Source organism: Pteropus medius, unplaced genomic scaffold (genome assembly GCF_902729225.1).
Source record: "Pteropus medius unplaced genomic scaffold, Ma_sr-lr_union100, whole genome shotgun sequence".
NCBI lineage: Eukaryota > Metazoa > Chordata > Mammalia > Chiroptera > Pteropodidae > Pteropus > Pteropus medius.
Genome location: NW_024340701.1, coordinates 5,940,586 through 5,967,870, shown reverse-complemented (window position 1 = coordinate 5,967,870; position 27,285 = coordinate 5,940,586). Strand labels below are relative to the sequence as shown.

The following is a 27,285-nucleotide window of genomic DNA, read 5'->3' as shown; positions in this document are numbered from 1 at the left end:
GATAACAGCATAGGCAAAACCTATAATATCACAAAAATGGGACAACTAATTATGGAGTTGTCACTCTGGAGGGACATAAAGCAATGACATATATTCCATCATTATTCCGATAAAAATGACTTTTTAAAAAATAAAATTCTTAGAGTAGCTAACAGAGTTTCACTTTCCCAGATGTTTTTCAGGCAGAATGACCTTTATTATCACTGCCTATTCTATAATGAAGGAATTTTCTTCCACTTATCATCTTAAGCCCTTGAGATGATTTTGGAACCCTGGCCACAATTTGCCTAATGTGTCCCTCAGTGTAGCATTAGATCAGTCAACTAGTCCTCTATCCCTGCAGCCATTTGTAGTTAGAAAGGAGATAAGCAGGAATCTGCACACAACTAAGTCAGACAGAATTAAACTGAGCTACCCAGCTTTTGAACCTGTACTTTAAGTTCCAGTGACTTCTTCTGAATGTGAAAGAGGAGAACAGGAATTAATATCTTGATTATTGGAAAGTGGAGTGTCAGATTTATCCTGACTTAACTTTCGTTAGATGGAATTTGAGTTGTTTCAAGCAGAAAATCCAGAATTGGTCTTCTTAGGAGAAAATAATCCTCAATATAAAATAGTCTGGCATTTTATAGCATTTAATATCTTAAATATGATTTCAGCAAGTCAAAACCTGTTTGGAATGAGTCTCGAACAATAGCTGAGGCATTTTGTTTATTTCATATTCCAAAATCTCAATATAGTATAATATAAAGCTCCTCATAATAAAAATGTCTTCCTTTTTTCATTACGAAAGATTTGTAAAGTATTAAAAGTTTAAAAGGCCCTCTAATCCCAAGGAAAAAAGCTTTAATTTTTTTTAAAGCCTGACAATTTATTTCATTTCATCCCATCATGTTATTTATCTTATTATGATATTCTTCTATATGATAGGATGTGAAGCCAAGTAGAATTTTTTTATTTAGGACCTGCCAAGATTACTGTTATGGGTGGATAAAAATATTTTCCTGACCTAATTACCAGTGTTAAGGTTTTATTTAGACTGGGCCAAAAAGTTCTCAGTGTCTGCCAAAATCTTTATAATGTATTAAAAAAAAAAATTATTTGGTTCACACCTTGTTTAGTGAACCTGGTACTCTTATTTTATGTATAGCAAAATCAGCATATTCTTTGTTTTATAGTTTCTGTACCTGAAGGGTTAGGATGAGGTAGAGAATCACAAGTAGGATTAAGTTGAAAATGATTTATCATGTGAGGATGCTCCCTGAACTTGAGGTAGTAGATGTTTTGCAATGGATAAAAAGGCTAGCTAGTCCTGTTTTTAAATCTACTAATTCACTTTAAGCATTTATACTTTTTTAAAATAATATTTTAATGTTTAGTTTTATAGACTTTCTATCTGTAGAGTGCATGAATTTTTTAAATTAAATCACATTTAATAACCAAATGTGTTTTCAGAAAAAAAAAATTAACAAGTAATAAATAAGACTATTCCCAGAGTTTTTCAGGTGAAACAAGTAGTTAGTGTCCTTTGTAAAAACTATTCTTCATTCTTTTTATTTGTTTTACTCAGTCTATTTATTCATCCATTCATCTTTTAAATACAGTATCCCTCTGAAGAGGATATGATTGAATGGGCCAAGAGGGAAAGTGAGAGAGAGGAAGAGCAGAGGCTTGCCCGACTGAATCAGCAGGAGCAAGAAGACTTAGAATTAGCTATTGCACTCAGCAAATCCGAGATTTCAGAAGCATGAAGAATTCTCCTGTCCTTTGTCAACCATACAATACTCTTCTTCCTGAATACCGAAGCTATTTACAGTGTGTATCAAAACTACCTATGAGCATGGGAATACAAAAGGTTTGAGATTCCTATAAATGTGACAAAAGGTTTTGTTTTTTTAAAAAACTCCATTTCAGATTTGTCTTTTTTTTCCCGCTGTAAAAGCGGCAACCCAGACAACTTCAGCTAGGCCCCTGTTCTGGTGTGCATTTACTGTGAGCTTTTGCCTGCCTGTGCTACTTTTACTGTAAAGCTAGAGCACCCAAGCTTCTGCTTTCTGGAATATAGAGAAAAAGCTTCACCCCCGTGCTACCCTTATTCTGTAGTTACTCTGATGATAGCCAGTGGGGTTCTTAAAGTTTGCAGTATTCTTCCCTGATTTAAATGGATGAGGGAGGGGAAAGGAAAGAACATCCTATTTCTTTTATGATAGTGCAGATTGGCTAATTCAAAGTGCATGTTTGTATTTCCGTATAATCAAAATACTGTTTAATTTGTTTTTTTTTAATAGACAAGGAAATCTATTTTGCATAAATAGACTCCACTATCGAAGAAGGGATGCTTTAGGTTTAACCTTTACAGCTTCAGACTCAATCTTTTCCTAAATAAAAATGCTAAAGCCTCATGTGTGAAATAGATTTAAATTTTTTTTTTCTGGATTTAAAGAATTATAGATGAACAGATAGCTCTCCATAATTTTAAGTGTTAGACAGTGGAGAAAATTTATCACCTAAAATATACCCATCAGTGTAAGGTAAGCAGAAATCTTAACATGGCAGCCATTCTGCCATTGCTATAGCACTGCTCTCTTTAGTTCATGGTAGATTTATTTTTGTACTTTTGCAGAAGAAACTTTAGCAAGCTAGAACTGGAAGGTACTTTAATTTTTTGTATATATATATTTTTGTTTTCTTTAATGAAGGCTCAATTACTTGAAATGTAAAAACTTTCACTGAACACAAATGAAAAAAGTCACATGTATTAAATCAAATTATTGATTTTTGTCCATCTTTGTGTTTTAAAATAGTTTATTCTCTTCATGTTTTTTGCCTATGAAGTTGGCAGGCTAACAACAACAAAAGTCTTGTTTTTTTAATTTAGAGAGAAGAGACCTGCCAAGTTATCAGATCTCTTCATATGTTAAAAGGCTGTCTCCTATGAAATTGACCTAGCAGACAAGCTGAGTTTGAAATAGTCTGTGAAGTAGGCTGTAAATTGTAATCTTAATTTTTTTTAACATTAGTTACTGACTTAGGTAATGTATTGAATACCTATTTACCAAGATAAAGAAAAATACACCTAAAAACTAATTAATAGTCTCTGTGGTCACAAAGTCAAAGTGGTATTGATCTGTGTAAAGCAAAATAACTTATTACCTAGCCTATGAATAAATTCCAAAATATCCAATTCATTTCATATTGAAATGGTGCTTTTTTTTCTCTCCACACACGATTGGACTGCTGCAGTTTAAAACAAACAAACCACTTCCTTGCACTGCTAACTTTTTTCTACTTTTATAAATTGGAACAGTTCAGCATAAAAAATCATACATGTGAAGCAAGGGCTGAATCATAACCACAAGGCTTTAATTTTGATAAACTTATCCAGTGACTAAGGATGTATTGTAAAAGTCGATTGAGAAGGTAGTGTTGGGAATTGTGGTAGGTAGTTTTGGGTTTTTTTCTTCCCCTTAAACTTCAGGAGAAAGGTAAGTTGTCTTAAACAACCTTATTTTGCACTGGGAAAATGAACAGATGTTTGAAATGCTTTTAATATTTTTTTTTTAATTAAAATCTCTGGAAAATATTAAATATCTGTAACTTATAAACACCAACTTTTGATGTAATAAGTGTACCCTAACCTTGTGTATGTTTAACTGGATTACATAGATTCTTATCTTTTGTTAAAATATGTATACTCAGTGGACCAATATAATATTAAAGTATGTATATATTATATAAATATAAATATATATCTCTATCTCCATGCTCACTTGCGTAGGATGAATGTGGTTTGTGATTGATTATATTTTACGTTGTTGACTCTGGCTCCAGAGCCTGTGCTTGAAAAGGACAGATAAATATTCCGGAGAACCAAGTGGCACTGCTTACAAAGTTCTAACCATCTTCTACATACTTGTTCAGGTTCCTCTCTTTACAGAATTTTCTCTTATGTTTCAAACTTCCAAGTTGTAGCCTGTAACTATGAGAACAATAAACTTTAAGTAATAATAAAACTTACTATCCATACATACTCTATTTGAAATGGAGTTTTGCATGGTCCTCTTATGCCCATGCTGTGTCCATGGAGGGGCATGTGTTCAGTCAGTACAGGTTAGTGTGTATGAAGTACACGAGACAATACCTGGTGTAGAATACCTAATAAATGTTAACTATTATTTTTAGTTATCAAGCACCGTTTTCGAAAAAGAAAGATAGGAAATGTATATACGTAGGGATAGTGCCTGAAACATAGGTGGCTTTGCATATATTTGTCGAATGAGGATTTATGACATGGATTCTAGGAGGGCACTGTGGTGTAAAAAAAAATCATACAATCCTGGAATTGAATCCCTGATCTACCATTTTTGAGAAGGATGACTTTGAGAAAGTTATTTAGCCTCCCTGAGCCTCATTTTCCTCATCTAATGAACATCATAATATCTAATTCACAAGATTGTTCTGAAAGATTTAACTTTGACAGCTTTTTTATAATACAAGTTTACCCATGCAGTTCCAACCTGTGTGTTCAAGGGTCAACTGTGTTTTCGAGCCGCAGCTGGGAATTCGTGTATGCGGAAGGCCAGCTTAAGTTATATGCAGATTTCTGACTGCATGTCATGGTGGGGTCAGTGCCCCTACCCGGCCCCCTGCATTGTCCAAGAGTCAACTGTATTTATTTTAATTTTAAAAACTCAACTATGTTATTATTAATAGTGAAAAATAGCTATTAGTTATTGACTGCACATTATGTGTGGAGTGCTATACAAAGCACTTTATGTGTGTTTTCTTCACAAGAGCCCTAAATAGTACTATTATTATCCTCTATTTTAGACATGGGCAAACAGGCTCAACAAAAGTTAAAATAACATGCTTTATATCACAGAGCTAATAAGTAGATGAGCCAGGAATTGAACTCTGGTATCTCTGTTTCTAAAACATGACACTCTTTCCAGTTTTCCATGTTTTGTCTCACTTTGTGTGGAAAAAAATTTTTACTTATAGTACATGATAATTAACAACTAGCAACATATATTAATGGATCCAGGCTGGAGCTATAGCGCTTTCCATATATTAGTTCATTTAATCCTCATAACAACTGTAACCCTGTAATATATAGATACTATTGTCTCCATTTTACAGAAGAGGCGCCCTAAGTAGGCCACAGTTTTGCAGCTAGTAAGTGGCAGACTGGAATATCAACCCAGGAGACTGGTTCCTGAGTTTTAACCCCTACTCTCTATTCCTATTAAAGTTGAGAAGCCAGAGGAGAAATATCGTAAATACAATAATCTGTCATCTCTGCTCTCGACGATTAATGAAATAGACCCACTCCATAACACATAGCATCTTATAAAAAATTTTCCCATTCATTCTCCTATCTAATCCTTACCAGGATTTAGAATAGTTTCTGACCCGTGAAAACACTCAACTATTATTTATTAATATTATAATGAGTGATAAGTATATAGGAGAGATGACCAACCTTTTTATTAAAGAAATACAAGTTTTAAAATCACAAAGCTAGCAAAGATAATTTATTAGTGCCGGCAAAGCTCTTGAAAGAATACATAAAAACGTAGGCATAGGGTAGGTTTTGAAGAGTTTGGTCACGGATAAGGGGACAGGGCATTCTTGGCAGAGGCTGTGGTTATGTATAAAGACAGTGTATAGTGTGCTAGCGGGCAGCAAGTATTGAAATAGTTCAGTGTGACTAGAGTTGAGCTTTGTGGCCAAAAAAGTATTTGTAAGGAAGATCTCATTGGTAGTAATTTGGAGGGTTGTTTTAGGAAGAACCAGGTAAGGCAGGGAGAGTAGATAAAGGCTATTGGAGTCATTCAAGTGAGATATTAAGGACCTAAAATGTGGCTGTGGCTGAGGCCTGAGCGAAGGGGACCAACTTAGAAGAACCGACAAGCTTTAGAATCTTATTAGATAGATGTCGGTAGTGAGGAGAAAGGAGTGGTTTGCAAACTTTAGCGAGTATCAGGATCACCTGGAGAGCTTGGAAAAGTAGATTGTGGGCTCCATCCCCTGAGTTTTTGATTTCAGTAGGTATAGAGTGAGACTGAAGAATTTGAATTTCTAACAGATTCCCAGATGATGCTAAAGTTGCTAGCCCAGGGATCTCACTTTGAGAACCACTGCAGTAGAAGCTAACTTCCAAGTCTCTTTGGTCCCCTGTGAGTTTTATTAAATCTACTCATCTAGTTTGCCAATGCTATAGCACCTCGTCATTCTATAATTGACCTGTGGATTCTGCTTCATAGTGTAAAGCACCTCTAATTTTTCTTGTGGATAGAGAGTTTTAAAAAATAATAATTGCAAGCTAGTAGATAGCACTTACTATGTACTAGTACTATTTGAAGGACTTTTATATTGATTCATTTTAATCTCTATAACAATCTTTTAAGTTAGGTATTGTTATCATTAGTTTACAGGTGAGAAAGCTGAGGTACAAAAAGGTTAAATAACTTGTCCAAGATCACAGAGCTAAAAAGTGCCAGAGCTAGGATTCAAACCCAGGCAGCCTTGCTCTGGAATTCATGCTCAATCACTTTGCTCTGGTGAAAAAAAAAATTATGTTAAAATATTTGTGTACCACTATAGTGCACCTCTTACTCTCAGAAAAGTCTATGTCCAGTGGTCCCCAACCTTTTTGGCACCAGGGACCCGTGCTCCTATGAGAATCTAATTCCTGATGATGTGAGGTGGAGCTGAGGTGGTGATGCTAATGCAGGGGAGAGGCTGCAGATACAGATGAAGCTTTGCTTGCTGGCCACCGCTCACCTGCTGTGCAGCCCAGGAACTGGTACCAGTCTGTGGCCTGGGGGTTGGGGACCCCTCGTCTATACTGTCTGAGTTTTTGAAATGCACAGTGAGAAAATCATTATTATTCCCATTCACCTTTAGTAAGGTATATTGTGTTCTGGTTACTGTGCTGGGCCTAGAACAAGAAAAGACTAGTATGAGGGCCTTGCTGTCAGTGGTATAGTAGGGGAGATAGACATTTACTTACAGTTAACTTCATAACATTGCATACTGAGGATTATGATAGGAGTGCTGGGACATTAGGGGAAAGAGAATATAGTTCTAGCTGAGAGGATTGGGGAAGGCTTCCTAGAGGAGGTGTTTTCAGGACACAGTATTCTCCTAGCATTAGTCAAAGCATAGATGGTAACTGTCAAAAGAAAGCACAGCTCTCACAAGCCACACCATTTGAGGTCAGAGCTCTGGTGACTGGGAAAGGCAGTCTCCCAGGAGGCCTCATTTAAAAGTGGCATTCATTACTTTAGTGAATTCAACCTGGTCCAACGTCTAACTTTTAGGTTTAGAAACCTGATTTTTATCAATAAAACAGCTCTCATTAAGCAAGTTCACCGGGACTGATGTAGAGGCCAGAATGTCGGTTTCCAGTAAAAGTTGCCACAGAGCTTGGAATGCCCACAATTGGTCGAACAAGATACCTCCCTTGCCAGTGCCTAGATGCCTCTTGCCTCTGGGGTTCCTTGCTCTCTGCAGCCAGGGCTGCCTCAGTCCCTCTGATGAACATGTTTCTTAGATTTATAAGTTTAATCAGGTTACAGTCTGGTTTGGCTGGCTGAATAGGTGTAATGTGTTTTTGGGGTGCCTTTGCATATCTTTGCTTTCATCCATCGTGTGTGGACTCAATATAGTTTAACTCCTCCTAAGGCAGACTATTCCCCAATTTCTGAGTACTCGGTGAAGCATCTTTGCTGCTAGGCTCTGATTTCACCCTTTCATTGATCATATTATTTACCAAGTATATACATGCCAGGCCTTCTTCCTAACTCATCCTCCTCCAAACCATCAGCATGTCTTAACAATTTTTAAAAATATGTTAAATATCTCAAATTTGTCTTCTTCGTTCCCAGCGCCACTGCCCCAGTTCAGGTCTTCATCATGTCTCTTTTAGGCTGTTGCCAAAGCTTCCTAATCTCCTTGCCCCCAATTTCTGTTTTTATCTGTTTCCAAACCATCCTCCATGCTGTAGTCAGATTCATCTAGAATCGAAATCTGCCCCTGTCGCTCATACAGTAAAACATGCCACTGATTCCCATCACACTCAGGTTAAAAACTAACCCCTTAGAAGGCTTTCCCTTCATAACCTTAATTTCTGACTGGTATTTAATCAGTAATGACTTGAACATGCAAGCTGGTTTTTTCCCTTTAAACAAATCTTGAGAAAATGCCACTTGAAGGAAATAGAGGTACCCCTAATCTGATTGTAGAGTATGAAATCCTTTTAAAATGTACAACCCTGAACAAGCCCAATCCCGTCTGATCTCGGAAGCTAAGCAGGGTCGGGCCTAGTTAGTACTTGGCTGGGAGACCACCTAGGAAGACCAGGTGCTGTAGGCTTAAAAAATAAAAAAATAAGGGATTGTAAGCTGACAAGATCCTTGCAATCTGTGAGGTCAACCAAGGGCTGCCTCACCTAAAAAATAAAAAAGTAAAAATGTACAAAATCTTACTCTCTAGCTTGATTGGGTAGTGAAATCAGTTTAGTGAATCAAGCGACATAAAGTCAACAGTGGTACAGTAGAATGAACTATGTACCAGTAATTAGCTTCAGTAATTACCAATGCACATTCAGTGTTATCTGTATTCCTACTCACTTCCCCCTCATTATTTTGAAGCAAATCTCATATTTTATTTGTAAATTTTTCAGTATGCTAATGAGTAGCATTTTCAAAATTATGAAATAGAATTTTTATTGACTATGTGCTGAGTCACAAGATAAAATATTTGAAAGCCACTGATTTTTTTAAAACATCTCCTTTCAAGTAAGAAACGTAGGGCCCAATGTTATATATGCAGTTTAATAATATAAAGGGTTATCTCATGGGGGAGGGGGGTGTGTGCTTGCAGAGACACTCGCCGCCCAGTTTTCTCTCCCACCTCAGTAAGTGTATAGAATGTGTTCAGCTACCCAGAATTTAAAGGCTTAGTTTCAACCTCTCCTTTCCATCTCCTCTAGAGTCAGAAATTGAGAGGACTGAGTTACAATTATGTACCACTTGAAAGGGATGCACTCTAAGAAATTTGTCATTAGGCAATTTTGTCATTGTGTGAACATTACAGTGCATTTACACAAACGTAGGTGTCATAGCCTACTTACTACACACCTGCAAACCTGTACAGTATGTTACTGTAGTGAATACTATAGGCAACTGTACGACAGTGGTAAGTATTTAAGTGTATCTAAACATAGAAAAGGTACAATAAAAATATGCTATAAAATATGAAAAATGGTGTACCGATATAGGGCACTTACCAGAGTGGAGCTTATAGGACTGGAAGTTGCTCTGGGTAAGCCAGCGAGTGAGTGGGGAGTGAATGTGAAGACCTAGGACATTACTGTCACTACTGTAGACATTATAAACACTGTCCCACAAGCTTCCCCCAGCACCCTTCTGACAGGGTGAGAAATAGAACATCAAAGCTGTCAATGCTGCTCCATAAACAGGGACGTGGGCTGGATTGATTGGAAACATTGAGGAGGAACTGGCCGGGTAGGACAAAGGTCACCATGATAGTGACTGTCAACAGGGAGTGAGAGGTGGCCTGAGGCTCAGTAGGAATAAGAAACAGATGGAGAGAGAAAGGAACACGAGATTGTCATGGCAATGTGGTTTGGGCTATTACAAGTTGGAACAGTGGTCAGATAAGGAACTTTGTGGTATTCACACACACACACACACACACACACAATGGGTGTTTAACATGGAGGAGTGTAGAACTGAGGACTCAATATTTGATTTTGAAATTTCGTTTTTGGTTCCATTGACCCTATCTGGCACAAAGGGCTCTCTCTGGCATTGAATTGATGGAAGAAATAAAGCTTAACAGTGCTTTACATCATTGCAACCTGAAAATATTTCCAAAGTACAGGGACATGCTGGCTCCACACTACCACAGAAAGCTTGTACTAAAGTGGCAGTGATACTTAATACTTGTTAAGGCAGCTCCTGGGGACCTGTGTCCTCATACAAGATCTTAGGTCCTCAACAAAGAATGTACAGCCATGTACATCCTGAAGACTGTCAAGCTGGATCTGGGAAAAAAAAAAAGCCACACCCTTTGAATATGTAGTGATAGGGGACAGGCTCCTCTGTGCTGAACAGATCAGTGGCTTACTGACAGATGTCATCTGTGCACTCAAAATTGAGGTGCTGTGGGAGAATCTGTGCCAAGCACCACAGATATTGCTTCCAACAGAGAAAAAAATATTTCTCCTGAATCACATGTCCTTCCATTTCTTATAGGAAGTTCTCCACTATAACCTTATGGGACCATTGTCATATATGCAGTCCACAGTAACCAAAATATCTTTGTGGTATATGATTATTTTGTGGAAACGAAGAGACAAGGAAAAGTAGCTGACACTTATTGAGGACCTTCTCTGAGCCTGGCACTAAGGCCCCCCCAACCTAGTAGAGACCAAGCCAGGTCCCAGCCCGGGTGTCTCAGCTCTTGAGACCTGCTCTTCTACCACCCCACGCTGCCTTTTGCACACCTGGCCTTAAAGACAGCCCTTTGAGACTGAGCAGCAAGAGATCAAATGCAGCAAATCAGTCCTAAGCAAGAACCGATATTCTCAAAGAAAACCCTGATTCATCACAGCTTCCTGAGATGGTTCCTGGACTTGCAGAAAGAACCTAGACCTCGGAGTCTTATAAACATGGGTCTAAATTCTAGCCCTACCATTTGTTAACTGCGTGACTTTGGGTATATCTCTCAACCTCTCTGGTCCTCAGCGGGGATAACAGTTAATTCATGTTGTGAGGATTAGAAGTGATGGATATAAAGTCTTCATTCCTGGTCCACGGCAGGTATTTACTAAGAGTTGTCATGTCTGTGTTTAAGAAGACAGAAAAGGTAGTACATTTTATGAAAATGTCTATGGTTAAATTAAAGGGAATAAACAAGTTATCTTGAAAGTTTATTGATACAGAACGCATCATCCTTCACTGATTCTGGATAAAACTATTACATAGTAGGAGGTGCACATGTCACACTGTGTGTCCAGCAGTACTCTGTTTTGTTTGTCTTAACTCTCAGTCCTCACAACTCTTTCGATAGATGCTGTTATTATCCTCATTTACAGATGAGAAAACTGAAGCACAGGGTAAGTAACTTGCCTAGAGTTAAATGCAGCTATCGAGTGGCAAGGCCAAGATTCTAACCCAGGCAGTCTGGCTCCAGAGTAAATGAAAGAATTAAACCTGCTTTACCTTGGGGTTGTTGAGATTCAAAACGAGATAACCTTTGGGAAAGTTGTTCATAAATGCTGTGCGCATTCTAAGAGCTTTCATGGCAGGCATACTGGGGCTGGGGTTAAGATATGGACTTGAATCTGCTTGGGTTGAGTCCTAGCTCTGCTATTTAACTAGCCTTTATGATCTTCAGCAAATTACTTAATTCTCTGCCTCACCATCTCAGCTATAGAAATTGGGGTTGTAAAAGGGCCTACCTGATAGGGCTGTTTTGAGAAGGAAAAATGAAGGGTTTTTAGAAAAATGCCTAACATAGTTTTAAGCAAATGATGGTGAGAATGAAGAGGAAGATCATGATGAAGATGAAGGAGAAAGGGGGAAGAAGAACAGGAAACAAGCTTTGAAGTTTGAGAACCCTGGAACTGAGTCGCAGCTCCTGATCTGATCTCAGGAACATTTTGAAACTTCTGACTCAAATATTCTCAAAACAGAGTCGGTCCAGATTAGAGGTAGTGTATGCAAAGGTACTCAGCATAGTGCCTGCCACCAATCGAAACTTGATAAGTTTTAGTTCCTTCTTCATTTACTCAACACTGGGCACCTGCTATGCGCAGCAGTGGTGCTAGGCTCTGTGGAAGCCGTAGATGCAAGACGTTCTCTGTACCTTCAGATAGAAATCTGAAGAGCGAAACTAATATGGTCACTGATGATTAATATAGGGATCGAAAAATATGTAGGGCTAAATGCTATGAGACAGATAAAAATGTAATCTCTGATGAGGGAGTGATTCCTCCATTGGACAAATATAGGAGGACTTTCTGGAGAAAGTGGTGTTGGCTGTGTGGCTCAGAGGCTCGATGGGACTTTAATCCTACCTGGGATTAGACTGGGCTCTGGGCCTATAGGACACCAGGCTTTTGAGTCCCTGTGATAGCCATGCTTGTGAGCCCAAGAAGTTGGCTATCTGCAGTGCCCAATGCTGCCAAGCTGGACAAGGCTCTGGGCTGAGGGGTTTGGGCCCCTGGGTGCACTGTAACTGGAATTTCCAGATCTGGAAGTTCTAGCTTTGTGGTCAGATAGGCAGCATTCTTGGGTCCTTGTTGATCTGCCAAGACTATGACATGAGTCGCTCAGAGAAAAGGGGAAAGGTTGTATTCTCTCTGCTGCTTACCAAGGAAAAGTGAGAGAAACTACCCCGATAGTCCTCGAGAGTTCTGTCTTCTGCCCAGGCCTCCCACTCCATGCCTAGCCCACCTCCCCACCACAGGCAAGGTCCTGGGGGAAAGTCCCAAAGGGGGCACAAAGACCTGGGCGTAAGACCTGGCTCCACAGCTTGGCCTCAGGGAAGTCAGTTTTGGACCTCAGTTTATCAGCTGTAAAAACGGGGGTGAGTATTTAATAAGATGAAATTAAATACAAATTTGTGTAAAACACCTGTTAGGGCTTGGCACATTAGAAAATGTCTCAGACTCATCAGAATCGGTCACCATTTATTAGACACATGATTTGTGTTGCACAAGTACCTAAGATACAGACACAGCCCAAAAGGAGACAAGTGGTCCCTTAGCCACCCTGCCCCTGCCCTGTGTTCGACCCTCCTTCTCTCTCACTGAGGGATGTCTCCAGGGGTCCCTGAATCCATCCTTTATGCTGGAGCCGGAGTGATCCGTCTCAAATAGCTCCTTGAGATGCTCTCCTGCTCTTCCTCCTTAGGTGAGCCTCCCACGGAAGCCTGTAGGACTGCGCTGCCAGGGGCTCACTTTGCTCCGGAGAGGATTCTTCTACTTGTTAGTAGTTATTTAAAATAAAACTTAAATGCACATGACCTAAGGCAAAATCTGGGGTTTCAAAGAAATTTCTTACTGGAGACAGTTTGTGGCTCCATCAGCTCCTGCAGGGGTGCTGGGAATCAGAAATATGTGAACAGGGTCATGTCCCAGTGCCTTTGCTTGGCCAGCAGCCTCCTCTCTCGGGCCCAGGCAGCTTCGCCCACCTCTCTGCTCCCCTGACTGCTCCCAGCCTCTCCTGCTCTGCCCCCAACTCCACTCAGGTGCAGCCCTGGCAAGGCAGATTCTGTACTTAGGAGAGAAAGGCTTTGGAGACACCTCAGCCATGTATGGAGGACAAGCCCTAGACTAAGATCAGAGAGGCTTGGGGTAGGTCCTGGCGCTGCCACTGACCCTATGTGTGACCTTGAACAAATCCCTGGGTGTCCTGAGCCTCAGTTTCTCCTTGTGACTAATCATGGTTCTTGACGGCTCTGGACGGGAGTAGTCTTAGCCTGGGACCCCAGGTCTGCTCGGGGGAGGGGACACCGACGCCCTTGCCAGACAGGAAGGCGCCTGGCCAGGCTGGTGCGGGGAGGAGCCTCGGGTCCTGCCCGGCCTGCCCGCCCTGGCCAGGTGCTGCCACCCGAGCTGCCGCTACCGCCGCCGCCGCCACGAGGGGCCGCCCGCGCCCCCCTCCGATTCCAGCCAGCATCCATGGCCTTTCTGACCGCCTGGAAGGGAGCGGCCCCCGGGAAAAGGGACCGCAGGTACCAGGCGGGACGGGAACTCCGCGAGGGGTGCAGATGGGACGGAGGAACAGGTGGGGAACAGCCGACGGAAGGGGCAGCCGAGAGAGCACAGCTGGAGACAGCAGTGTGCGGGCTGTTGGGCGCAGGGTAACGGCCAGAGAGCCTGGGAGGAGCAGCCCAGCGCCTCCCACAACTGCATGAAGCCCTGCTCACATGTTATGGTCCCAGAAGGGCTGAGGCCCAGCATCCTGGTCTCACCCCAGCCCTGCTTACCGTGCTGCAACCTATGGGCCGCCTGCGAGGGCAACTCAGGTGAGCTGGGAGTCAGGTCTGGAAAGCCGCTTCTCCCCTCGGCGGTGGTGCCGCTCACGCACCTAGTCCTCTCCAGCGCTGCGCGAGCAGAGAGATGGGCACCCTGTGTGCCCCGACAGGTGAGAGCAGGCACACTATCCCCCTGAGGAGTGGTCCCCATCTAGGGACAACAGTGTGAGGATAAATCCTGGGTCCCAGTGCTAGTCCATGGAGGAATTATATGTGCCACGGATCCTCCAAGGTCAACTCTTCAGCGCTGTGTCTTTGCCTCCTGTGTGTCACCTCCACCTCTCCAGTTGTCCCCACCTCCTGGATGAGTTGGTCTCTCCAGAAGTATTCCCATGAGATAGGGGAGAGAGGGCAGCCTTGACCTCAAGTTTGCCCTACTACCCCCTAGAGAAGGACAATCCAACTGCCCTCCCAACACCTCCATCTGACTGTCCTATGAGCACCTCATATTAGGCAAGCCCCAAATCAAACTTCACATTTCACCCCCAAACCAGTTCCTCCTCCTGTGTCTCCATCTCAGAATGGCACAGTCATCCGCCCAGTTGCCTAAGCCCGGAACCTGGGAGTCACCCCTCTCACCTCCCTCCCTCACCTCCACCTCAGTCTCCAAGTTCTGCTGATTTTATCTCCTGGATGTCTCTCAAAGCTGTTCACTCCCCTTGGGTGATTGCAACAGTCCCTAACTTTCCCAGTTTCTGCAGTCTCTGCCTTTCCATACATCCTTCGGGCTAGCAGTCTCTTCGAAAGCAGACCATGCCATTTTTCTGCTTCAAAACCTTTCCGTGGCTCTCTATCGCCTAGATGGTGCAGTTCAAGGTTTTTTGGGGGCAGCCCGTGGTCCATTCCCCATCGCTCTTTGACCCTCCCTCTGGTCCAGCAATACCATCTGGCTTTGCAGTGCTCTCACAGCTGTGCTGGGCTGCTCAGGGTTGCCTCTGCCTGGAATACCAACCTCCACTCCTAATAGTCACCCCGTAACACTCGATTTCAGGTGACCTCTTTCTGACCCCAACCTTCAGTCAGGCTCAGGGGCTTCCAGGGTCCCAGCATCTTTGCTTCCCTCTCATGGCTCTCATTCAGTCTTTTGACAAACATTGCTGAGCACATACTATGTTGTAGGCAACTGTACTGGGTGCTGCAGATATGGTGTTACTTCAGACATACAAGTCCCTGCTGCTGGGAGACCGTGTTCTAGTGGGAAAGACAGACTAAACTAGTAGGCAAATAACACCAGATATCGATGCTGTGTAAGGCTTAAAATAGGGTGATTTGATGGACGGTAAAATCAACCATGACCAAAGTATTCCTAGCAGAGAGGCCAACTCATGTCAAAGCCTGAGGTGAGTCTGAGGTGCAGAAAATGGGAGAAATTGTTGAGATTTAGTGCCTGATGAAAGGCAGGTTGCCCAAACAGGGCAGAGTTTGGATTGCATGTGTTTGGTGAAGCCACTAGAGGGCGTTAGGGAGCGTGATTTACATATTTAAGTATGACCCTGCTACCCCACAGAGAAAGGATTTAAGGGACAGCAGATTTCAACAATGGGCCACGGTCACTCTTTTCTCTCTCCACACTACACATGGGCCCCCATGTCCCTAGACCCAGCACAGAATGGGGCTTAGAGTGTGCTTCAGTTTTGAGGAGGACACGGGGCGGGGCCGGGGGGCGGGGCGGGGAGGGATGATTGCTGAGGAAGGTGAGATCCCTTGGCTGGGATGGTGAGGAGTAGCTGCATTCGGATGGGTTTCTCGCCGGGGCCTGCCCTGCCTGTGAGAACCCAGTTGTGCTCTGTGCTGTAGATACCGAGGAGCCTTCCGAGTTTCACATGTTTCTGCATTGCTGATGTCATAGTGTGGAGGAAGGCAGAGGGACCAGAGGGGAGACTGGTGTGGTGATCTAGGACAGATGCTAAGGTGTGGATTAGGATGGAGGGAATGGGGGAAAGAAGCTAAGAAGGAAGAACTGAAAAGTGAATGGACAGGCTGGGAGACCAGACCCAGAATCACGAATGACCAGAGAGAGGTAAGAGACAGTGAGGAGGGGACGGAGAAGGGAGACTCTGGCCAAGTAGAGACCTCCGCATCCCCTGTGGGCCTGTGTGAGGGAGTGCGTGTGAGGGCCTGAACACATGTGCCTTTATACTTCAGGGAACTTGCTGGATACAAATACGCAGAGAATTCTTTGCCCCCACCGGGTCTCACGTGAGGCACAAACCCATGTCTCCATTCTCCCAGCTCAGGACCTGTGACTTCTTTACCCTCACCCCTTACCCACCACACTGCCTTTTCTCTCACAGCCTGGCTAAAGGGCGAAGGGAGAACACTCAGCCCCTGCTCTGCCACTTGCTGGCTCTATGACCTTGATTCAGTTACTTGATCTATGTGAGCCTCAGTTTACTCAGCTGCTAACTGAGAAGTGGGAAGACCTAGTGAAGTCACGTTAGCAACAGACCTGACGGCCACGGAGACATATTCAGTGTTCAGGAAATGTGAGTTCACTTCCTTCTTGCACTGGTATGAGGTGAAATTCCTCAGAGGTATTTGCATTGAACAGAGGGGATTCTGAGAGGTTTGGGAGCCAATTGTGGGATTCCAGTCACCAGGATTAGGTAGCCGGGACCTGTTGGAAGAGGGAAATGATCTTACGCATCTTATGCAATGGGAACTACTACCTACTCTGCCTACAAATAGGGCCCCTTCCCAGCCGAATCAGCAGCCCCGGGGACTCATGGATGCTCCTGTAGGAGATAGCACCAGGAACAAAGTGGGAAGTATGGGCAGGCATATTGCTTTTGAGAGAGTAATTCAGTGGCAGAGCTGCTGTGGGAGAGGGGCCTCCCTGGGAATGGAGGGGCCCAGCCAAGAGGCTGCAGACAGCTAGGGCTACTGGTGACAGAATTCCTGCTCTTGGTTTGAGCCTGAGATCAAGGAGCTCTCAGATGCTTTTGGGTAGGGTGTTTCTAGTTTGGTGACTGGAATCTTTGGGCAGCTTTGGGGTCTCTTGCCTGGGACTGGATCTGGACTTGAGGCCAGTGCTGAGTTTTTACTTCCAAGATTCTCAGATCGGCAAGTTGAGGCATTTGTGATTACCAGACTTGTGATTTTAAATTTCAAGTTTCTACAATGTTGAAGTTTCTAAGATGTTGAATGAAGTTTCTGCTCCCAGGATTCTGAAATATCCCCTGTTGCTGAGGGCAGCTGTACGGGGTAGGAGAGGGCTCTGGTGTGGGGGGCACATTGCAGCCTCTCAGATCCTCAGTCCCTGGTGAGGATACCATGGAACACCTCCAAGTAACCTTTGTCCTCTTTATCAGTGATGGAAGGATTCTGAGTTGAGACATTTTTGGTCCTTTCTTGAGGTCAATGAGAAATAGATTATTTAGGTTGCACTTTCAGTTCTGCCCGTATGCCACATTTCCTGAAATACCTTCAGATCTGTGACTTGAGTTGCTTAAGTGCCTTTGTGCTTCTCCTGAAAATGTCTGCCTCCCAACTCAATTTCTCTCTGTGGTCAGCTCCATTCTCTCCTAATGCTCACCTACTTCTGCACTCATTGTAAGGCATGGCTACCAGCAGCTCCAGGCTCAAGTCCAAGTACAGGAAGACAAACCAGTGAAAAGTACCCTGGAGCCACACAGGCTGATTTGAATCATGACTCTGGGGGTTTCTGGCAGTGTGACTTTAGACACGAGAGGAAGGGCTTCTCCACCACCACTAGTTTGATAAAGCTCAGGGAAATATTTCAATTGGCACTTCCTTCAACCAATCACTCACTGTGTCCCGAGAGGTAGGGTCGAGTAAGAAGATGCACCTCCCATTTATCCAATGGAGCTGGCCAGAAGGGAAGGAGAAAAAGTTCTCTACAAACAAGTAGGAGTAGGGGGTGTTGTAGCATAGATATGGCCACTTGGCAGGCCTTAAAATAAAGCCATAGTTTCATGAAGTACCCAAATTATGATTTACTTGGAGCACCCTGGCCTATCTCACCGAGAGCCCTCCAACTGCTGTTGACACCCTGAATCTGGGAACTAGTCCCTCACGGCGTCCTCTGGAAGCTGTCAAACAAACTCAGAAAGAGTTTGGAAGCTCTGCTGGAAATAAAGGATAAAGATTTATTTAAGGGTCTTTGGGGTTGTAAACTGGAGACACAACTAGGCAATACCCAGCGTATTCTGAAGAAGAAAGAAAAGCGACGAGTTCTTAGAGTAAAAAGTATGTTTTTGAGAAGAATCAGTTCTGCATTCTTAGCGTCTGGATTGTTCCGAGGTAGTAATCCTCCAGACGACCGGTGGTGTCGATAATGGATGTCAGGTGGTTTGAATATGTGAGCATTCTTTCCCTAGTCCTTCAAGGGGGTAACCAGAGGGTTATGTACGTATGATGTACATCCAGGCATTGATGCAGGACTGGAAGGTTCAAAAGTTTAAGTTCCCAGGCTAGATAAAACAAGAATAGTTTTCTCAACCTACCTGATTTTAGTAATTTAGCAGCTTCCGTATAGTGACTCCATTTAATTTCTGTACTCCATACCTTGGGGCCTGTGCCACCCACAACTCTCCTGAGACTGTGGCTTTGCCAGCCCCAGCCCCATTTTTTTCCTACCACCACCACCCTGGACTGGAGGGCGTATGCGGGAATGGTCCCTGAGGCTCTTTATCATCCCATCCCAAGGGTGAGAGAGACTCTTTCCCTAATTCCCTACCAGCTTGACTAAGATGTGGCTGCAACCTTTGAGGTACCGTAGGAAGCAGAGAAGAGTAACAGAAGATTTTTATGATTCCCTCCCTCACCAAGCCCCTCAGCTGTCCTGGCAGGAGCCTTCCTGCAGAACTTCCACTTCTGGGAAGGCCCAATATATGTCTTCCAGCGTCCTCCATCCTAGAAGAGAGGAGGAAATTTCTCTCCTCACCCAAGACTGCCAAAGCCTTCCTTTCTTTTCCCAAGATCAGCCTTTCTCAGGTGAACAGCAGTGCAGAAATCTGTTGCTTTCAGGTAAAATCCTTCCCCCGCCCAACTAAGTGTCTGGTTTTGCCCCATGTCCCCCAACGGGACAATTATATTAAGACTTACGACACTTTGTGGGACATCAGATGTCCTGTCCAGGGAGACCTGGGCCAGACACTCCATTCGTTTTGACTCCTTTTTTCCCCCATGAGATGAAGTCTGTCCCTGCTCATTCCTTCCCACAGCCTCAAGTGTCTCTCCTATTCCCTCACAGAATGAGCTCTGGCAAGTACCCACGCCTGTAAGAATTCAGCTCCAGCTAAGACATACCCTCCCCCAGATAGAGCATCTAAGCCTCAGACTGAAGGTGACTCTGCTGTCTTGCCAAGAAAATAGGTAGGTAGGTATTTCCTTTATAGCTAGGTGACTGAAGGGCACATTCAAGCACTGGCCCTGAGCATAGGACAAGGCCAGTCAAAGGGGGATGACATCTCCACAAGCTCAGTGCACAGCACTGCACTCAGATCATCACCCTTCTCCTCCTTCGCGTGCCACTGATCCCTCTGGCCCCAGCCTCCGTCCCCTGGACAACCTCTGAACTGGGCCCTTGCCTCTAGAACACCGCCATCCCCTGCCACCCTGCTGCCTCGGTGATCTGTAAGAACAAGGAGATCTGCCCTTGACTGTGTGCCGACTTGACGAGCATCATCTCCTTCAAGCTACCACAGCTCTGTCCGAGGAGGTCTTCTCTCCAGTTCTGACGAGGAAATCAGGGCCTCCTCATGTTTTCTCAAATGCATAGTCACTGAGGTGGTTTTTAAAAATTTTTTTTGTACTAATTTTATATTCTGTTTAAAAAAATATATTTTCCCATCTTCTAGAAAACTCATTCATGCAGCAAACATTGACTGAGCACCTACCTGTGCCAGGCACTGTTCTGAGCACTGGAAATATATTAGAGAACAAAACTGAAAAAAAGAAAAAAATCCCTGTCCTTGTGGAGTGTAGAATTTAATGGGGAGAGACAGAGAATAAATGAATAAGAAAAATATACAGGATGTCAGATATCAAGTGCTATGTATGGAAAAAATAATGCAGGGAAAAGGAATTCAGAGTATGAGGGAGAGGGTTCCATTTTAAAGAGAATGGTCAGGGAAACCTTCACAGAGAAGGTGAAATTTGACCTGTGATCTGAAGGAGGCGAGGGGGTAATCAAGTGAGATGCTGTGGGAAGAGCATCTCGGGCAGAGGGAACAGCAGATGCAAAGGGCCTGAGGTGGGGGTGTGCTAACGTATTTGGAGAAGAGCAAGGAGGCCAGTGTGGCTGAATATGAGAGAGAACAAAGGGAGGTGATGCCAGAATGATATATGGGGGTGCAGGTCATGCAGGAACTTGTGGCCATGTAAAGGCCTTAGCTTGTGTATTCGGCATCATGGGGAGCCAGTGCAGGATTCCGAACAGAAGAGTAACGTGAGCTGATTCAATGGGTCTGGTGCTGTGTGGAGAAAAGACAATAAGGAGACAGGGGGAGAAGCAGAGAAACTAGTTAGGAGACCATACAATAATCCAGGCAAATAAATTCTCTATAAACACAATTTAAATATCTGCAGAATAGTTTACCCTACAGATTCACTATAATTCATTGAACAGATTCCTTACTGATGAGCATTTAGCTTATTTCTTCATCTAGCTCTGTCTTTATTATAGAAAACACTCTGATAACATCTTTGTACCATAAATCTCTGTGTCTGTGATTATTTCTTCAGACAAGTTTGCTGCCTGGGTGTCACTTTTCTAAGGTTTTCGATCCATAACTCCAACTGACCTTTCAAAAGAGGGCGCCACTTTCTACTCCCACCAGCAGTGTGTGACATAGCACATCTGCCCTGAAGCTATGTAGTAGGTGTCCAATGGATGTTGCGCTGTCCTTGTGCTCATGGCCAGGTCTGAGTGCACATCTTAGGGGAAATCCCTCTTTTCTGAATAACCTGGCATGGTTCCAAAGCCCTTTCAGGTCCATTTGCTTATTTAAAGCTCACAAAAATCCTGTTGTCCCTGCTTTATAGATGAGGAAACTGAAGCCCAAAGAATAACGCTTTGTTCCAAATGCTTTATGTGTATCACCTCATTTAATCCTTGCAACAAACCAGTGAGGTTGGTGCCATCAACATCCCCATTTCACAGATGCAGTCACTGGTGCCGGGTGTCAGAGCTGGGATGCAAGCCCTGGCTTGCAAAGCTGCTCTCTGAACCACTCCCTGCCCTGCCTCAAGCTAGTGACTCGCTTGGGGCTTCATAGCTAGAATGTGGTAGGGTCAGGAGTCCAGCCAGATCCTGGCTCTGCATCTTGAGTTTTAAGCCCCAGCAGGATGCCACTCAATACCAGAAACCCCTCATTAGATCTCTGCCTCTTCTTTCTAGTCAAACTGTTCTTGGTTTCTTGTACCTGACTGGGGCTCCTTCCTTAGACCCACCCTTGGCAGCTTTTGGAGACCAGACTTTGGTAAAAGAGCTCAGATCCCAGAACTGAGAACATCAGAGCAAGGAGGGCCCTTGAACTCCTGGTCCAACCTTTTCTCTTTTTTACATTGGTCAGGAAGATGGGAACCAAGGGCCAAAGGGGGGCAGTAACTTGCCCAAGGTTCCACAGCTGGTGGGGATCAGAGTCCATGGGGCAGAAGGAGGCCAGCCCAAGGAGCTGGCCTAGGTCCTTCCTAAGGGCTCCTCTCCAGGGAATATTTAAGAACCATGACTGTTACAACCCTCTTCAAGGGCCCTTTGTTGATGGGCCTGTTTGCTTGTGAATTATTAATGAATCCAAGCCTGTAACCTGCTGGGCGGGGCTCGCTCACTTAAAAACAACCTGCTTTATGGGTAAAAGGGCTCTGGAGTCTAAGAGGGGTAGTTCTGGGATCCAGGACTCAGGATGCTCTGGTAGAGACAGGGGGCGTCGGGGCAAGGATGCTTCATGCCAGGGCAAGGACTGGAGGAGGGGACTGAGAAGGGGAAAAGGGACGAGAAGTCAAGGAGTCATGCTTAATAAGCCTCAGAGTGTCCCTGAGAGATTGGGACTTTTATCCCAGGTTTACAGATGGGAAGGCTGAGGTTCAGAGAAGAGGCAGCACTGACTTCACTGAGCTTAAGCTCTTTCAGCAACAATCGCATCACTTTCACATGCTCACACCCCCATTTCTGTGACCCCTATATCCATACACTTTTCCTACAGGATAAAGATTCAAGACCTGCCCTTATGCTATGGCTAGACCCGAGTTCAAGTCATACTTGGTCCAAGCCTAGGTTTCCTCATCTATAGGATGGGAGAGAAAGCTACTGTGGAGCTTTCTGGAGAATTTTGAGGAGGTTTTACTAAACAGATATTTATTGAGGGCCTTCTTAAGCTGACAAGTAGTACAGGTGAAAGCAGTCCATGAGGTCTTCACAGCCACTGAAATATTCGGTGAGCCCAGTGATATGTTCTTGCAGGTTGGGGAGAAAATGAGGGGGGAAAGCAGCCCTGGTATCTCCCAGGCACAAAGCACCAGGAAACAGGTCCCCAGGAAGGGGAGGAAGGAATCTGGGACTCATGATGCTCTCCTGTCGGCTCAAGGTGGAGATGGGCAGGGGACCTGAGCAGGGTCACCTAGATTGGGAGGTGGAAATAATGGTGACTCATAGGCTCCCCAGGATTGGGACTGGGCCAGAGCTCCTGGGGGCTGGAAACTGCTTGGTGGAGCCCTTCTGAGGGATGGGCCACTTGGATGCTCTGACTCACCATGTGAGTGGCGCCAGCATCACTGCCAGTGTTGTGGTGTGGGGAGAGTTCCAGCTCCAAAGACAGATTGGCTGCTTATCTTGCTGAGCCTCAGTTGTCATCTGTAAAAGGAGGGGAATAATAGCATCTACCTCACCACCACTGCCGCCACCATCAGAGCACCTACACAGCACTGTGCTACATGCCATGCACTATTCTGCACATTTTACATACACGAATCTTGATCCTCATGGCACTTTGTAATAGGCAATATTATTATTTCTATTTTATTGATGAGGAAACTGAGGCTCAGGTTAAAAGTGAGCATTAAATGAGATGTTTGTTTTACACTTAACATCTGTGGCACGTAACAAGCCTTTGATGAACATCAGTCATTATTGTAATCATTACTCTGAGGGAAATGGTAAAGTGCTGGGCTCAGTGTTAGTGTTTAGTGATTAATCAGGCACTAACACAGAGATGTCTGGCCAGGCCTGCCCTCCAGAAGCTCCCAGTCTGATGGCAGAGACAGTCACATACAAACCTCACTCCACCACTACCACAAACAGACCGCATCAGCCCAGGGTGATAAAGGGGCTTGGGCAATGTGTGCCCCGGAGGCCTCTGACACAGCCAGGGTGGGAGGGTTTCCTGGAAGAGGCAGCTTCTGAACTGAAACCTGCAGGGTGAGTGGGAGTTTTGGCATATGGCAGGTTCTTAAAAAGTGTTGGTCAAATGGAGTAAAGATTTACCTTGAAGCTAATGTAGCATAAAGCTTCAGAACCTGGTCCCTCCCAAGGTTCTAGGAGGACCCTGGTAATTTTACATTGGTAAATTTGTTGTTGTTGTTGTTTTTTAAAGAAGCATTTTAATTGTAATTTCCTGGATTGACCGGTAGTTAAATGAATAAATAATAAGTGACAAAGGAGAAAGGTGTGTTCCAGGCAGAGATAAGGGCATGTGCAAATACCAAGAGATTTGAAAGTGCATAGCCCCCAGCCTCATCACTCAGGTTACTGTTTACAAACGTTGCTGATCTTCTCACCAGCTCTGTGAATCCCAGCTGTCACGAGGGTACTTTTGCCCACCTCCATGCTTTCATCCATGCTGTTCTCCCATATGGTGCACCCTTTCCATGACTTCATTGTATATGCATAATATAAACTTTAAGGCTCAACTGTGTACCCACCTTCCCCAGACCCCTCCAGCCTATGTAGCATTTTCCCTTATCTGGATTTCTATAGTTGATGGTGGATTGTTATCATAGCCTATTCCTTATAGTTAATTATCTTTTCTACGCCTATATCTGGGAATCCCAGAGGTGGGATGATCCTTGCAAGTGAGCATCTGGCCTCTGCTCACCTGTGGGTAGGAAAAGAACTCACTACCTTTCCAGGTAGGCTATTTAGATCGAAACAGTAATCCCCTAAAGCTCTCCCCTCTGCCACCAGGTCCTATCTGCCTGGTTCTCCAGGGACCTAGTCTAAGCTCTTTTCCCACCTGCTTCTGCAAGTTCCTCCTTGTTTCCTCTCCTAACATCCTGGAGCTCAGGGCTAATCCATGGGCACTGGAGTCCCTCCTCCTTCTGTCCCTGCCTTTGTGAAGGGACAGCTCTAATGGCAGCCACGTGCTCTGATGAGTCATGGTTAAGAGCATTGGGCCCTAGGGGTGGTGGCTAGTTAACTCCTCATGGGCCAGTGGTTCTTTCTGCCAGGAGACCAGATCGGCTTCACCCTTGGACCTAGACATACCTCAGGGCTGGGCACACAATGGGCAACCAAGGAGTGTTATAGATGATGCCCACATAGGCACTGGGTATTCAGGGGGAAGGGGACTAAGGGGGGCAAGTGGTAAGAGTGTAAGCTTTGAGTTCCAATCACAACTTGCCATTTACTGCGTGAGTGGCCTTGAGCAAGTCATATGAACTCTGTACCTCAGTTTCTCCATCTGTAAAATGTCATTTACGGGGATTATTAAGAAGGCAAGTGTGACCTGCTGGTTTGCAATGAGTAAACTGCCACGTTATTTTCTGCTTTTTTTGTCTCCTCAAACACAGTCACACAGTGGCAAGTGGGTGGGATTAAAATCCAAGCCTTACTCTGGAGGCCGGGCTTTTCTCTGCCTGAATGCCCCCCACCAATGAATGCAGTAGGATGATGAAGGGCTCAGGTGGGGGCCACTGCGAGGCAGAGCAGGGGAGAGTGACAGGCAAGTGGACCTCAGATCTAGCACAGAAGAACTTTCTGGCCCCAAATAGGTAGGGCTGTGTGAGGAAGGAGCGAGCTCCGGGTCCCTGGGGGCTGCGCACATAGGGTCCTGGGGCATGGGCCGCCGGGGGCTCTCACCTGTCGGAGCCGAGAGTTGGGGCGCAATCCGCATGCGGGTGGCGACTGTGGCTCCACTGCGCGGGTGGGCAGCCCATGGCCTGGCCCGGCCCCGCCGCCTTCCCCGCCCCTGGCGCGCCCCTCCCCAGCAGCCGCGTCCGCGGCTCCGCTGCACAGCAACGGGCGCGGGTTCCGGCGGCAGCACCTGGGCCGCAGCTGGCGTCCGGCGGGGGCACGCTGTCCGCCCCCCTCCGAGATGACCACAGCCGGCGCCCCGGGCGCCCTGCCGGCCGGGTAAGTGCGCGGTGCGGATGGCCTAGGGGGTGCGGGGCGGGCTGGGCCCGGGGCACCGGGCGGGCCTCCCCCGCGGCCCCCGCCCCGCGGCCCGCACTGCGGCTTCCAGCCCCCTGCCGGGGCGGCACAACGCCCCCCATTCTGCTCGCCTCTGGGTGCCGCCGCCGCCGGGAGCCGGGTAGGGGGTTGCAGAAACTCGCGGAAGGAGCGTGGAGGAGCTGGAGACCCTGGGTCGTCACTCCCCTCTGGGTTCCAACTTTCTTCACGCATCTATAGTAACAGGCCATCACTACATTCAGAGCCGCCTTCGTCCCCTAGTGACGTCTACACCTGCGGGTGGACTCTATTATTATCACCTCCATTACAGATGAGGAAACTGAGGCATAGTTCATAGCTCTTAAGTGACTTCTTTTAGGTCACCCAGGAGGTGAGAGGTGGGCCTGGGTTTTGAACCAGCTCCATCTGATACCAGAGCCCCCCACCCGCAGGCCACACTGCCTTATCTTCAGGGATATTTGGAGGAGTTAAAAGGCTAAGAAATGAACTGGCCAGGCCCATTGGGTACAGCAGGAACCGGGTAATAAAGGTGGGTGTTGCCACTTTCGGCATGGCTCCTCTGTCCACCCCCACCCTAACCCCACTGAGGAACTCTGTAGGGTCCCTATGCTGCCCCTGTAGCAGCGACAGCTGCTAACCGCTAGGAGACATGGTACAACTTATTGCCTTTCTTAGGCCCCAGTGGATAGGGGATGGCTGCTGGGAGGCCGGACTGCTGGGAGGTTGCTGGGTGGAGATCCGGCCCAGGTGAACTGGGAGGGGTGCCAGCCCTGACTGGAGCCTCGCCACCAGGGACAATATTTGCCAAGGGCCTCAGGGCTAACATGAACAGGGAGATGACGAGGCTGGTGCCAGCTGTCAACTGGAGGCCTTCACGGGGCCTGTGTGTGCATTCTGGGCTGAGCGCTTGGAAGTTGGGTGGCTGGGGGACACCCTGGCCTTCAAGAGGGTTGCCTGGTGAATCTTGTCATGACCATTTTTGTTGTATTGACTTTCGCCAAGTCCTTCATCCTCCCTAGACTTCTAGTCCCTACTTTGGAAAATACAGGGAGGCTGACTGGCTGCTCCTTTCTTGCTCTGGGCTGGTCATTGGAAGTCTAGAGCCCGGTTAAGTCTCTTCTGCCCAGCTTTGATTGAGTGCCACCCCACTGGGCCCAGAAAAGTGGTTTCCAGGTCAAAAGGCAGGCGGAGCAGGGCACCTATCAAAGAATCCTGAACTCCCAGGCTAGAAACCACATTCATCCCTCTTCCTTGCATGCTCAAATCCTAGCCTGAGTCCTCTCAACAACTCCAAATTCCTCTGGCCCCGCAAAGATCTCCAGGGCAGTGAGCTCACTCTTCTGGCACTGGCGGGTCTTCCTCATACCGAACCATACCTGGCCCCCTGCATGCTTCCCAGGTCCCACTTTTCTTTGAGGCTACACAGATTCATCTGCCTCTGCCTCCACCCCTGGTCGGAGCCATCCTGGTGGGGTCTGAGCAGAGCAGGGGCAAAACGGTACCACCTTCACCATTCAGTTATTCAGTTATTCAACAACACCTCCAAGGCTTGCTTGCTCTGGGCTCGGCTATGTGTATGAAGGTCTGTGGTGAACAAAATGAGCTTTAAATCTGCACTTTAAAAATGATAAAATATTTTAAGCCTTTGGAAAAATATAGCAAATAACAAAATGAACTCTATGTCCCTGCCACCCAGCTTTTTTAGATATTAACATTGTGCCCCATTCATTTCATATTCTTTTAAAGAAATGAACCATGACAGAGACTATTGAATGAAGCTTCTCTGGACCCTCTCCCCCTTTCTCTCTACAGAGATAATCGCCATCCTGAATTTTGGTCGT

General features: G+C 45.5%; 3 protein-coding genes across 9 annotated transcripts in view; 2 read left to right on the top strand and 1 right to left on the bottom strand.

The window, feature by feature from the left end:
• Positions 1-3,745, top strand: part of EPS15 (epidermal growth factor receptor pathway substrate 15) — a 110,109-nt gene extending 106,364 nt beyond the window's left edge. For 3 of the 4 annotated variants that reach the window (XM_039885818.1, XM_039885808.1, XM_039885835.1), the window contains one exon: positions 1,605-3,745. In XM_039885818.1, the coding sequence (XP_039741752.1) occupies positions 1,605-1,751 (147 nt within the window). In that variant the 3' untranslated portion in view covers positions 1,752-3,745. The remainder of the gene's footprint in view (positions 1-1,604) is intronic. The other variant, XM_039885827.1, reaches the window with a different exon arrangement.
• An 8,977-nt stretch (positions 3,746-12,722) lies between these two features.
• On the bottom strand, positions 12,723-25,657 carry LOC120618695 (transcription initiation factor TFIID subunit 4-like). Its single transcript, XM_039882872.1, has 4 exons — positions 25,115-25,657; positions 22,791-22,891; positions 16,526-16,693; positions 12,723-14,227 (listed from the first exon to the last, which is right to left on the bottom strand). The coding sequence occupies exons 1-4, from the start codon at positions 25,655-25,657 to the stop codon at positions 14,122-14,124; spliced, it is 918 nt and encodes a 305-aa protein (XP_039738806.1). The 3' UTR covers positions 12,723-14,121.
• Positions 25,237-27,285, top strand: part of TTC39A (tetratricopeptide repeat domain 39A) — a 38,946-nt gene continuing 36,897 nt past the window's right edge. For all 4 annotated transcript variants that reach the window (XM_039885845.1, XM_039885899.1, XM_039885862.1 and 1 more), the window contains exon 1: positions 25,237-25,387. In XM_039885845.1, the coding sequence (XP_039741779.1) occupies positions 25,350-25,387 (38 nt within the window). In that variant the 5' untranslated portion in view covers positions 25,237-25,349. The remainder of the gene's footprint in view (positions 25,388-27,285) is intronic.

Coding starts and splice junctions, on each gene's coding strand:
- LOC120618695 (XM_039882872.1), bottom strand. CDS start 25,657: ATGCGTGAAGAAAGTTGGAACCCAGAGGGGAGTGACGACCCAGGGTCT. Junction 22,892..25,114: donor CCAACTCTCGGCTCCGACAG/GTGAGAGCCCCC, acceptor CTCCTTTTACAG/ATGACAACTGAGGCTCAGCA. Junction 14,228..16,525: donor TATGTCTCCGTGGCCGTCAG/GTCTGTTGCTAA, acceptor TGTTGTCCCTAG/ATGGGGACCACTCCTCAGGG.